At 46.9% G+C, this 11,910-nt stretch overlaps 1 protein-coding gene across 2 annotated transcripts; it reads right to left on the bottom strand.

The window, feature by feature from the left end:
* Positions 1 to 1,665: 1,665 nt before the first annotated feature.
* Positions 1,666 to 6,686, bottom strand: Calcb (calcitonin-related polypeptide, beta). 2 transcript variants are annotated; one of them, NM_138513.2, is given in 7 exon segments: positions 1,666 to 2,125; positions 2,847 to 2,883; positions 2,886 to 3,002; positions 3,005 to 3,029; positions 4,965 to 5,120; positions 5,363 to 5,458; positions 6,486 to 6,535. In NM_138513.2, coding segments are annotated over 6 exon segments (486 nt in total). In that variant the 5' UTR covers positions 5,410 to 5,458; positions 6,486 to 6,535; the 3' UTR covers positions 1,666 to 2,021.
* Positions 6,687 to 11,910: the final 5,224 nt, after the last annotated feature.

Raw genomic sequence — 11,910 nt, 5'->3', positions numbered from 1 at the left:
GGAGGGTTTGGCAAGTGGTGTAATTGCTTTATGTCCTCATTGCGCTGACTCCATGCTCAAGGACTTGCTCCCAGAACACACACCAAAATAAATGAACTTTTCAATATGCAAACATAAAATTATAAAACTGAAATGAAACCCTGTGGCTGGGACTCTGCCAGACACAATTTTCTCTTCCCAGCTAGACCCCCTTTAGACTCTCTCAATTGGAGTTCCTAAAAGAACTTCAGAAGCCCAACCCAAGAAGGATCTGTCTCCGTCCAATCTCAATGTCTGGTTCTGTCAGCACCACTCACGTACTAACTTACTCTGGCATTAAAATTGTTTCTAATTCCTAGCTTGGTTTAGTGTTTCTGAACTTCTAGAACATTCTGGATGCACCTCCTCCGCTATCCACCCAAGAGATATCTACGTCTGCACTCTTAGAACAATCTTGCATCACCTCAGTACCCAACCAAGAGAGACCGGCATCTGCTAATTTCCCTTCTCAGTGGACTAAGAATCTTCCAAGTCTCTCAGTTCTCCTTCCTCTAGCCCATAAATGGTAACCTCGTATTTCATGTTTTCTTTGGCTTTTCCAGCACTCTAACACCTATTTGTGCCACTGCTATATTAAATGCTTCCAGTTAAAATGACCAGTGCATTTTTTTTGCTAGCTACCAATAGAAATCTGCAGTCTTTTAGAGGCCACATAGAACCCTACATGATCTGTCACCTTCATCTCTAACCTCATCAGCTTCTTCCCCATCACTCCCTCAATGTATGCCAGTCACTTCACAGAAATTGCATGTCAACCTCACCACAGCAATGCAGGAAACTCTCGCCCAGATAATCCAGTCTCTTTTGCCAATTGGTTGTAAAAGAAAGGCAGATGGAGAGGAACCTCTACATCAAATGGGTCTTAAGGTATGAACCAGAAGCAATACAAAGACTCAGTATCGGCCAAAGTGGATGTATAAAGATCTAGGGAAGGTTGTACCATTACTGTGTGTGTTTTAGGAGTAATGAACGTGCTTATTTTCCTTGTTAAATAGATCTTGGCTATGATCAGCATCTTGGCCACTTAAAAATGCACAGTGAAATCTTTATAGATGTGCTGATTCAACAATACACTGGGTAGGAGGAGAGTGTAGAGGACCATAGAGTAGCAACACTGTTACTGATCGTTCTTGAAACCAAGTAAGGGGTACAAAAGACTTCATTATTATACATAAGTACATTATATGCCTAAACTTTTATGTATCTCCAGAATGAAGGGTCTACCATGTCAGGCAGGAAAGCCAAAGGATAGGTTACAGATATCTGGAAAATATCAGAAGCATTGTTAAAAACATAAGGCATGGTGGCTTCTACTGTACGTTTAAACACCATCACAAATCCATCACAGTTTATTCATGTGACCTTGAATCTTACCTCTTCGTGCCTTTATTTCCTCAAATAAGGGTATCTTCTTATGGCATGGTCATGAATATTAAGGCAATTCACCGGTATATGACGATTCCTTAGAATAATAAACAATACTAAACACCCAAAAGTATTTACCACCACCACCACCACCACCACCACCACCACCACCACCACTACTACTACTACTACTACTACTACTACTACTACTACTACTACATAGGAAAACAAGTCGAAATGGACCACCACAGACTCAAAAAATGTATCCAAAATATGTTTTTTAATCTTGATGAAGTTCACAAATGGTACAATTTTGACATTTCCTTAAATAAATTTACAGTTATGTTCTGAGACATCAAGGCACAGCATCTCCTCTACTACAAGTCCCAGTGGCTACAAGAGGCAGTGATATCACGTCTCCCTGAGGTTCACCAGAGCTGCTACCATCGTCTGGACGGCTCTTGGAGAACCTATTTGGTTTGCTGCAAAGGATGCCAGCAGGAGACACCATCATATTTGACTGGCCATAGACTCAGTATAAAAATGATGCAAACGAACACAGAATTAACTCATTTATACTTGGTTTCATTTCTCTCAAGTGACAATGGTGTTTTCCCTCAGTATCTTTCAGGATGCAAACATACACATCGTCCATGGGGCCTTCTCATAGGGTTGTTGTTAATAAAAATTAATAGGCGTGGTGAGTTCAACTTTATGTAACCTGAGATAAAGAGAAACAAAAAAGGGAAAGGAAGAAAAGGCAAGAGGAGGGGAAAGAAGAGAGGGAAAGAGTGAAAATAAGGGAAAGAAGAAGGATTAGACATGTGAGTAGCCACGAATATTCCTAAAAGTGCTGACTTACGTAAATGGCTCCTCCACTAAGCTGCCTCATGAATTCTGAATACAGAGTGTGAGGAGGTCTATGACACTGTCCCTATTAGTACTGGAAGTGGTGCTGGGTGTTCTAGAGACCCCAAAATCTCAGCACTTGGAAGTTGGGGCAGGAGGATCAGGAATTCAAAGTCAGCTTTATATACTGAGAAGAAAGCCAGCCTGGGCTACTTGAGACTATCGCAAAAGCAGAAAAGACAACACAGATCCTGGTAGTGACGTGCTTATGGGCAACTCCAACCAAGAGTAGAGCCCTGCCGAAGCCAGCCCAGGGACAGCACTGGGTAAGGTTTGCAGGCCCTTCCCTGTCCACCTCCAGGCAGCATTTCTCCTCTTTCTCTTCTCAGCAACAAGACACTTCTTCTGCGTGATCTCTCCTGCCTTTCCGATTTCATTTTCAAACTCAGTTTGAGAAAGAACTCACTACCTCAGAAAGAAAACTTGTATTAAAGATACAGGGACCCCCCAAGGCCCTACCACAGTCAGTGGGCTTCGGAATGTAGATCTTACCTCACAAATCCTTCCCCTCCCAATCCAGAGTATAAAATCACCTTCTTCCTGGAGCGTTAGTTCCTCAGACCCGAAGGTCCCTGCGGCGCCGGCCAAAGGCTTTGGAGCCCACATTGGTGGGCACAAAGTTGTCCTTCACCACACCTCCCGACCTGCTCAGCAAGCCTGCCAGCCGATGGGTCACACAGGTGGCGGTGTTGCAGGATCTCTTCTGGGAAATGACACTGATATTCGGGATGGAAGAAGAAAAGAAGTCTTGTCAGTGAGAGCTGGGGAGTTCCTACCCCCTGGGAACTCTATATGGAGAACTGCAGTCCTTCGACATGCCACTTAATGGTGTTTCTCCTAAGTGCATTTATCAAAGCTGTTCAGGGAAATGATCTGAGAGTCTTTGCCAGAAACTCTTTCCCAAACCATCACCAAATACACACACACACACACACACACACACACACACACACACACATTCCATGGTGTTCTCTCTCTCTCTCTCTCTCTCTCTCTCTCTCTCTCTCTCTCTCACACACACACACACACACACACACACACACACACACATTCCATGGTGTTCTCTCTCTCTCTCTCTCTCTCTCTCTCTCTCTCTCTCTCTCTCACACACACACACACACACATTCCATGGTGTTCTCTCTCTCTCTCTCTCTCTCACACACACACACACACACACACACATGCACACACACACACACACACGCGCACACACACACACACACACACACACACACCCTCTTACCTAGCTGAAGCTAAGGGCAGCATTTGTAGCATTGGCTCAGAAGCACTTATCTGATCCTTAGCACGCTTGTTGCTATAGCTGCATCACGGAGATGGCCCATCAAGCCCTGTGCCCAGCTCCCCTGAAACTACACCTACTTCCTAGGCCCCGGCCACTCACAAGCTTCAGATGTTGACCGACCAAAGCAATGATCACTACAACTCTGATTCTTCTAGAAAAATAAGTGAGATGTAAGGGATGTGCTCATTTCAGTGTTGAGGAACAGGTAATGAACAGCTACCTAAAGGCCCAGAAGATTCCCTCACTGCCTCTTACTTTGGCCCTTGCCCTCTCCACTCCGAGTCACTGACATTCTCAGACACACTGAAGCTGCTATTGCCAGCTTGCAGAGAACACATGTGCAACAGATTTAAAAGCAGGACCAAGAGAGGAGACCGGGAAAGACTCAGACAGTTCCGGTGGCCTCTTGGATGCTTCAAATCAAGCACAACGGACAACCTGCAAACAACCTGTTGTATTCTTTCCTTCTGTGGTGTTTCAGGCCTGGAGTCCATACCAGAGAAGGAGGGAAAGTTTGGGTCCTGCACCTACATGCCCAGAACTCATGTATTTAGATTCTCACTTAGATCTGGGGATGTCCAGGCTGCAGGCAGGGAAAACATGTCAAACAGCACTGTGCACCAGGGGCTGATCTCATGGGCAGAGTCCGCAGGTTAAATTAGGCAGGGGGAGTAGAAGTTGGGGCAGGAGATGGTAGAGGTAGGATTTCCAACAGACTCCACTGGGAAGGTTTGGAGTTGCAGTAAGCTAGGACAGTGTGGGGAAGGGGGAAAAAGGAGTGACTCTCTCTCTGGATTTCCATGTGCTGTTTGTCTTTCATGCTGTCAGGGGTTTCTTGGGGTGGGGGTGCAGGTCAACACACGCTTTCTCTTGGGTAGTGCTGGAGCCAGGCCAGGATTGGCCTATTTCAGGGCTGAGAGCACATGGGCAGCTGACCCTGGAACAACATGTACATCTATAGATGCCCCAGACCTACCTCAAAAGCTGTGCTACCTGTCCCAGACACCCCCACCCCTACAACTTTTCCTTGCAAGTGTGAAATGAAGGCTCCGTGCCAGAACAATAAATGTTTGAAGCTGTTAGAATGTCCTGAAATTCTAGTCCATCCTCTGGCATCACACTGACCAGGCTGACCTGAGCCAGTTCAGCGATGTTTTTCCATCGCTGCAAGTCCAACTCCTTTCTACATCTCATTTCCTTTCCCAAGAGTCTTTAGGAGAAAGCAACATTGTAATGAGCCCCTCTGTCAGCATTGGAACCTCTGTCTTTCATGGAGGCTGGGACTCAAGGTTAGTTCCTTGGACTGCTGGCCAGTGTCTCTCTACCTCTGAATATGTGGGTGCCTTACCTGGAGGAGGAGCCTTTCCTGGAGCCCTCAGTCTCTTGCTCCTCCTGTTCCAGCTTCCTGGCCTTCTGTTCATAGTCCTGTATCAATGCAGCAAGCAAGAGGTGTTTTTCCTGGTCGCTGAGGGTGCCCAGGTCTAGGCTGCTCTCCAAAGCTGACCTGTGGAGGTAGAAATCAGGGCAGGTTCTGATTCCCTGCCTTTCACTTCCCCAAGTAAGAAGCCAAGTTTCCCTAGCCCTTGCTTCTTCCCTAGGGGCATAGTGGTCTGGTCATTAGGCCAGAGCCCACATGAGGGCGCTGAACTCCCAATAACCGAGTGGGGCTACAGAGCCCCAGAGCTGACATACCCCAGGGGCTGCAGGAGGGGAGCCAAACTGCACTACTGATTCAGGTTAATTTACCTGAAAGGGGCTGCCTGGAGGCTGCTGGCCAGGCACAGGACCCACATGCTGCTGAGAGCCAGAAAAGGAAAGAACTTCCAGAAGTCCATGGTGTCTCTGTAAAAAGAGAAGAATGGTTCAAATGCTCTCGGACTATAGACCCAGGTCTTGTTCTCCTACCACACTGCCCTGATAACTCTTTCTTCACCTCCGCTACTACTCTTGAAGATTCTCAAAAGATACCCTGTAGTGCGTGGCTTGATAGAGCAGGAACGAGTGGGGGAGGTTCTCATTTTCTGCTCTGTGTAAGAAGACGGAAGAGCTACAGGCATTCATTTGCCCCCAACTTGCAGGAGAACACACCTGCTGCGTCCCTTTTGCTCTCATTTGTGAAGAAACCAAGAACCACCCAGAGCTCCCTGCTCCTGACTGCGCCCGCTTCTATGGGCTGAAATTATTATAACCACCTTTTCTGAGCTGTTGCCCTGGGGAGGAACAGTAACTTGGAACTAATCCCTCTCTTCATCTGCAGAGTTGGGAGAATTTTTAAATCCCAGTTAAAGTATCTCAGAACTGCAGACGTGCAGTTTAGCAGCTGGTGCTGGACTCCTCCTCCCCGCGGTGAGACCCAGATGCTTGCTGATAACACCAGGATGCTAAAGGCTGGAAACGTCTGAGAAAAAAGGTCCGTGCTCTCCAATCCCCGTCCAAGGAGCTCCATCCCCAAACTGGTTAGGGTGCAGCAAGACCACCTGTCCTCAAGGAAGGGGCCACAGAAGCTCCTAGATAGGGTCGCCCAGCTTCCAGGGCTCCTGAGTAGTCCTAAGGGTCCCGCTTACTTTAGTTAAGAGAAACCGTCAATACCGTACTTTCTGACTGGAGCACCGGCTGCAGGAAGGTGGAAATGGATGTGGAATGATAGGAAACAGGGACCCCAAGTAGAGCGGGGTGTGGTGACTTGCACATCCGTGGGATGCTGAGAAAGGAGAATCTTAGCGCGTTTGAGAGGATACCAACCTGAGCTATAAAGTGAGTGCCAGGCCAACTTGGACTACAGTGTGAAATACTGTATCAAAAAGAGCCGCAACAAAAGGAAACAAGCTAAAGAGAGAGAGCTGTATGGGTTGAGAAGTTAGTTTCTTACCTGGTAGTCCGAGTGTTGGAACAGTGAGAGCGAAGTGTCCACTCCAGAAGAGCACACACGGGTGTAGGCGTCTTGTCCCCAGAGCCCTGGTCTCTTATTCTCTGATCTCGAGGGTGTGGGGGGGGTCCGCAGTAGCTCTCTCCACCAATCAGAGCTCTGACCGAGCTTCCATAACGTCATAGCTGGAGCTACTTGCACTTCTGCAGGAGGGAGGCAGCAGTCCACTCCCTGTCTTTAAGGTCATTGCTGAGGATCGGGGTAAGGGTAGGGTTGGGAGTGGGGGTGGGGGTGGGGTAAGAATACAGAGAGGGTAAATCCGTCCAGAATGTGAGCAAACCGGAGCTTGGCGTCACTACCTCTTTAATGCCGGAACTCCAGCTTGCAACCTTTTGCCTCCCACTCCATGGGGGCCTGAACCTCATGGCTGGACTCCCCAGCAGGATGAGCAGCACTCCCGGGTTCTAAGAGGATTCAAAAGATACATCCAGGAAGATGGGTGTCGCGGGAAGGAGCGGGTCCTAGGATCCATTAGGGTACCTCTGACACGCCTGCCCCAAATGGTCACTCTAGCAGTGAGTGCTTCGCCTCACTCACCTAAAAAGGGTAGAAACTAGAGAGTAGAGGGGGGCAGGTTAACAGATTGAACAGGGAACTGGTCTTTCTCCTGCCGTACCAGACCCTCTAAATCCTACACTATGGTTTTTGCATACCTCCCACCACAACCCTCAACCCCCATCCCCCCACCTACCCACCCCCGCCCCATTCAAATCCAAGACCTCACACTGCCCGCAACAACTGTGTGTAGATTAAAGCACTTCCCCAGTGCCCCTGGCAAATTTGCCTAGCAACCAGACTGGTGCCCAGGTCGCAGCTCCCCTCCTCTCCCCTCCATCTCCACCACTCCACTCTGCAACGCTTGAGAGCTGAGCCAAGGTCCTAGCTTATCACCTGAGCAGACGTGGCAACCCAGGAGCCAGCAGGGAACTTTTCACAATCGCTCAGCTGCTGGTTAAATATCTGTAGGTTCAAGCATCAGACAGCCAGGCAGTGGGAAGTTGCCTTTGGCTCACTCTGTCACTGAGGAATACTCTAGTTCACTTGCCTTCAGCAGAAGGCTGTGTGCATGCACTCACCCAAATCAGTTGAGCTCCAGCCAAAAATAATTTCATATTTCTGCTCTCAGAAACAGGCATGAATTATGTCCCCAACCATGGACATCAATAAATGCACACCCAAGGAAAGAAATTAAGTATCTCCTGTTTTCCTAAGCTAGGTTTTAAGAGTTCATTTTGCCCATTCTCCCTATTCCCAGGTGTGTGAAGATAACGCCTGTGCCAGAAGTTACTAGAAAGTGAAAAGACACCCACTCCTAAGGCTACAGGCTTTCCTTCTCCATTGTTTGATTGCAGCACCAGGACTCCCCAAAATGCCCAGATTGCCGGGGTTTCCAGCAATGTGTGGGAAAGACTTTACCTGTGGCTTGTGGAGATCCACACCTGGCCTTCAGTTTCTGAGAATCAGAAAGGAACTCAATATGTTTGCTCAGGTCCTCTGAGTCACTTTCTGATTCAGGTCCTAGACATTAGCACAAAGGCAGATGATACATACCACCCTCCCCCAATTGAAAAACCCCAACTGGGAAATTCCCACTGGCCTCCAGTCCCCAATGCAGTGAGGAGAATGGGAGACAGTTTCCCCCAGGAAGCTAGATGTAGATCAAGTTGCCCCCAGCAGAGGCATAGGATAGCTTTGTAATGATTCTTTTGTAATTGGTACAGCATTCTACCAATGTTCTCTAAAGGAATTTCTTCATGAAAGGAAGGTCTCTCTGCGTGCAGATTGTTGACTTCACTTCTGGATGGAAGGAGAATAATGGAAATGACCTTTGTTTGAGGGTCTTCTCTCCCAAAGTCCTACAAGTAATAGGTGACATCTGTGTCCCCCTTCTGGATTTTGGGCCTGAAAAATGACTGTACACTGCAAAGGAGACTCTGTGATGTTAAGAGTATCTGTACCCTGCACCACCCATCCCCATACCTCTGTCACTGCCTCTGGAGTCTGGCAAAGCTGTGGTGCAGTAACTGAAGGCAGCATCATTTTCCATGGTCACTCAGCCACCATTAAACGGAGAGAGTGGATGAAGATGGCCTCACTCCTAGCTTTCCAGCCTGACCCAGTCATCAGTAACACGCATGAGGAAGCAGGAAGTAAGTAGAGAAATATATCAGGAATCTTGGTACGGTCTGTTAAGAAAACCTTAAAATTTTTATTTGGGAGAACATGGAACCTTTGAGATTAGACACTGGGAGGTCCATATGGTCTCCAAAGACAAGATCTTCAACACCAGGACTCTTCAGAAGTCTTAAGACAGAGGGCAGCCAGGAGCACAGCTCCCAGCTATGCAAGTGCTTAACACATAGCACCCAACCTGGAGCTGACTGACTAGGATAGAATATGCGTAGTTTCTGTAAAGGCATCCAGTATCTCTGACCAACAAAAATAATTACAGCCAGTTCAGCAAGTTGGTTATCTTCTTAGGAGCCCCACCTCTCTGTACACCCAGAATTATTCGACCTGTTTTTTTTTAAATTCCTTTCCTTCCTTCCTTACCTGTGAATGGTGCATACTATATACAGGACAAACCAGTGAAATTAGAAAGAGTGAAACAGGGAACCAATGAACACTTCCAGAGGCACAGCCTAGAACCAGATAATGAATTTACAGCCAAGCTAAGGAGGGTTTAGAGCCATTTAGAGCCATTAGGTGGAAGCACACACTGCTGATCCGAAGACTTTTCACTTAATTAGAGGAATGGGTGTACTGGTGGAACTTTCTGGAATCAAATGCCAGAGGAAGTACTAAAGACCTCTAGGTAGAGTCCATCAGCTTGAAAAACAAAACAAGGCACTTTCTCTCAACCCAGCTTAGAATTATATTAGTGAATGAACAAGAAAAGAAGTCAGTGAGGTAATTTGCTTTCTAAATGGAGGAAATTGCATCTCGATTTCCTTGGAACTGGCCTGAGCTTCAAGCTGTCTCCCACCAACCTAACTAGCATAAAGAATACTTTCCTAGGAACTTCTCTGGCTTTTAATTTTTTCTTCGACATTTTGATGCTCAGCTTAAATATTTTGTACACCATTAGTTGTAAACCTTCGAGAAGACCTGTCTTGAATTTTTAGAGAAGCATAAAGTTGGGCTGTCTGGCTTTTGAAGTTTTGGAAATGTCTCCGTGATGATTAGTCTCTGCCGCCAGCTTGATGGGATTTAGGGTCTCCATGAAATCAAAAATGCCTGGACATACCTGTAGGGGGTTTTTCTAGGTTAGGGTAATTGAAGAGGGGAAGCCACCCCAAATGTAGGTTGCCCCACTTTTGGAGTGGTCCCCAGTCCTCAAAGGGGGCGGAAAGCAATCCTAGCAGGGGTGTGCTCATTTCTCTACGCTGTCTGGCTGTCCGCAATGTGACCAGCCGCCTCAAGCTCCTGCAGCCACGCCTACCTCGAACAAGGGAAAACTCCCTTGAAACTGTAAGGCATGACAAACCTCCTCTCTGGAGCTGCTTTCCCTCATAGCAACAGGAAGAAAAACTAGTATCTTAACTAGCACTTTCTAAAAAAAAATTTCATAGCAGAGTTCTGTCAACGAATGTACATTTGCTGAGGACCTACAATGTGCAGAGCATTGTCCTAGATTTAGGACTTCACAGTAATAGTGAATACCTCACTTAGCCAGACAGTTGTTTACACCAACTTGCCAGTCCCTCTCGCCATTTCTTTCTCTCTGCCTTGTTTATTCCTTTCCCTGGGATCCCATCTGCCTCTCATCAATTTACTCGTCCATGTTGATGGAACTTACTCACTTTTTTGGATTACCAGTGGCTCTTTGGGGAGAATTCTAGATCAGAAATCAATTTCACTGCACATTTCAAAAATGTTTTCTACTAGCCTCTATTCCCACTCTGCTCCCAGTGAAGCCTTCTGTTATTACAGGATCCTGACCTCCGTCTCCTCTCCTCACTAGAGTTCTTGTGTGTTACTGTGATGTGCCTTGGTGAGGTCCATCCTCATTTATTTTCTGAATTCTCAGAGAATGGTCGTAATCTAAAGTTCCTGCCCTGAAGCATTTACCTTAATAACTCTCTCTCTCTCTCTCTCTCTCTCTCTCTCTCTCTCTCTCTCTCTCTCTCTCTGGTGTGTCTGTCTGTCTGTCTGTCTGCCTGCCTGCCTGCCTGTCTCTCCCAACTTTGGGGGGGAGTGTTCTGGTGCTTGAATGTATACTTGTAAACTCTTTTAATCATAGCTATGATTTTTCAAGAGCCTTAATTTATCTCTTCTTGTTTCTTTTTATAGCTTAAATAAACAGATTCAGTGTATCCTAGCTCTCTGAGAGTATTGGAAATAGGTTGTTTGTTCTTTCCTTGTTAGGGGTGATCCTTGCATCTCTGGTCTTTCTTCTCTGCTGATTCTTCTTCTCTGTGTAAAAGGGAGCAATGACGTCCTAAATTGTGAAGGCAGGAGAGTTGTTTGTATGTAACAAATGCCTGGACATAGCTGTGAGAGGTTTTTCTAGCTTAATGTAATTGGAGAGGGAAAGCCACCTCTTCGAGTACATTCGTTCCTTCTAAACTGTAGTTTGGAGTTACCAGATGGTGACCCTGGCATGTTTGTGTTTCTTCACCACTGTTTGAGAGGAGCCCTCTAATTTCTTGTGTGCAGTAGCAGGGTGGCAGTCAGAATGGAGAGTAAGCTGTAAAGTAATGGAAAGAGAGTTGGGAGTCCCTCATTTGTAATGGTGATCCTCCAGTCATTTCTAGGACTTGGGACCCAGGAGAAGTGAGACAAATCTAGAATCTGTGTGTGTAGCCTAAACCCCACCCTGTACCCCATCCCCAGGGCTTGCAATTACTCTACTCTTCGCCTGTTGTGTAACTGCCAACAGAGGAAGCCACTGCTCCACGTCCCAAGCTTTTCTCAGGTGTTTGCTTCCTCGTGTCTTTCTTCACTGCACAGGACTTACAGCAAGACAGACACCTCCACATTGTTTCCTGTTTGCTAAACCAGGTAACAAGACTAGCCTAATGGTAAGAGACACAGTCTGCCCAGAGCCTTCCAATCCCCGTGCACTCCACTTCAGCCGATTCCTACTGTGCATCATGAGTCTCTCCCCAAGCCTAGAGAAATAAAGATGTCACCATCGAACTAACAGAGCTCCCTCTGGAATATTTTTAGATTTCTCTGTGTCTGCCAGAGAATGAGCAAAGCACAGTGGCCCAGACCCAGGCTCTGAGAGGTGGACAGTCTCGAGTGAGTGACGTAAGAAATTACTCAGGTTAGTTCCTCTGAGATTATTAAAATTTTTTCTTGGCTCGAACTCATAAGGACCCAAAGTGACTTCTCCCTCTCTTGGTCTGGTCTGACAGCACTG

Source organism: Rattus norvegicus, chromosome 1 (genome assembly GCF_036323735.1).
Source record: "Rattus norvegicus strain BN/NHsdMcwi chromosome 1, GRCr8, whole genome shotgun sequence".
Classification (NCBI taxonomy): domain Eukaryota; kingdom Metazoa; phylum Chordata; class Mammalia; order Rodentia; family Muridae; genus Rattus; species Rattus norvegicus.
The sequence above is the reverse complement of the archived record's forward strand: the minus strand, read 5'-3'. Positions and strand labels throughout refer to the sequence as shown.

What these genes read in the sequence shown, in the direction of transcription:
- Calcb (XM_063277545.1), bottom strand. Translation starts at nt 5,451, where the DNA reads ATGGACTTCTGGAAGTTCTTTCCTTTTCTGGCTCTCAGCAGCATGTGG. An exon ending in CTCCAGGCAGCCCCTTTCAG is followed by an intron (nt 5,121 to 5,362) that starts GTAAATTAACCT and finishes CTACCTCCACAG; the next exon opens with GTCAGCTTTGGAGAGCAGCC. An exon ending in AGGAAAGGCTCCTCCTCCAG is followed by an intron (nt 3,030 to 4,964) that starts GTAAGGCACCCA and finishes CCCGAATATCAG; the next exon opens with TGTCATTTCCCAGAAGAGAT.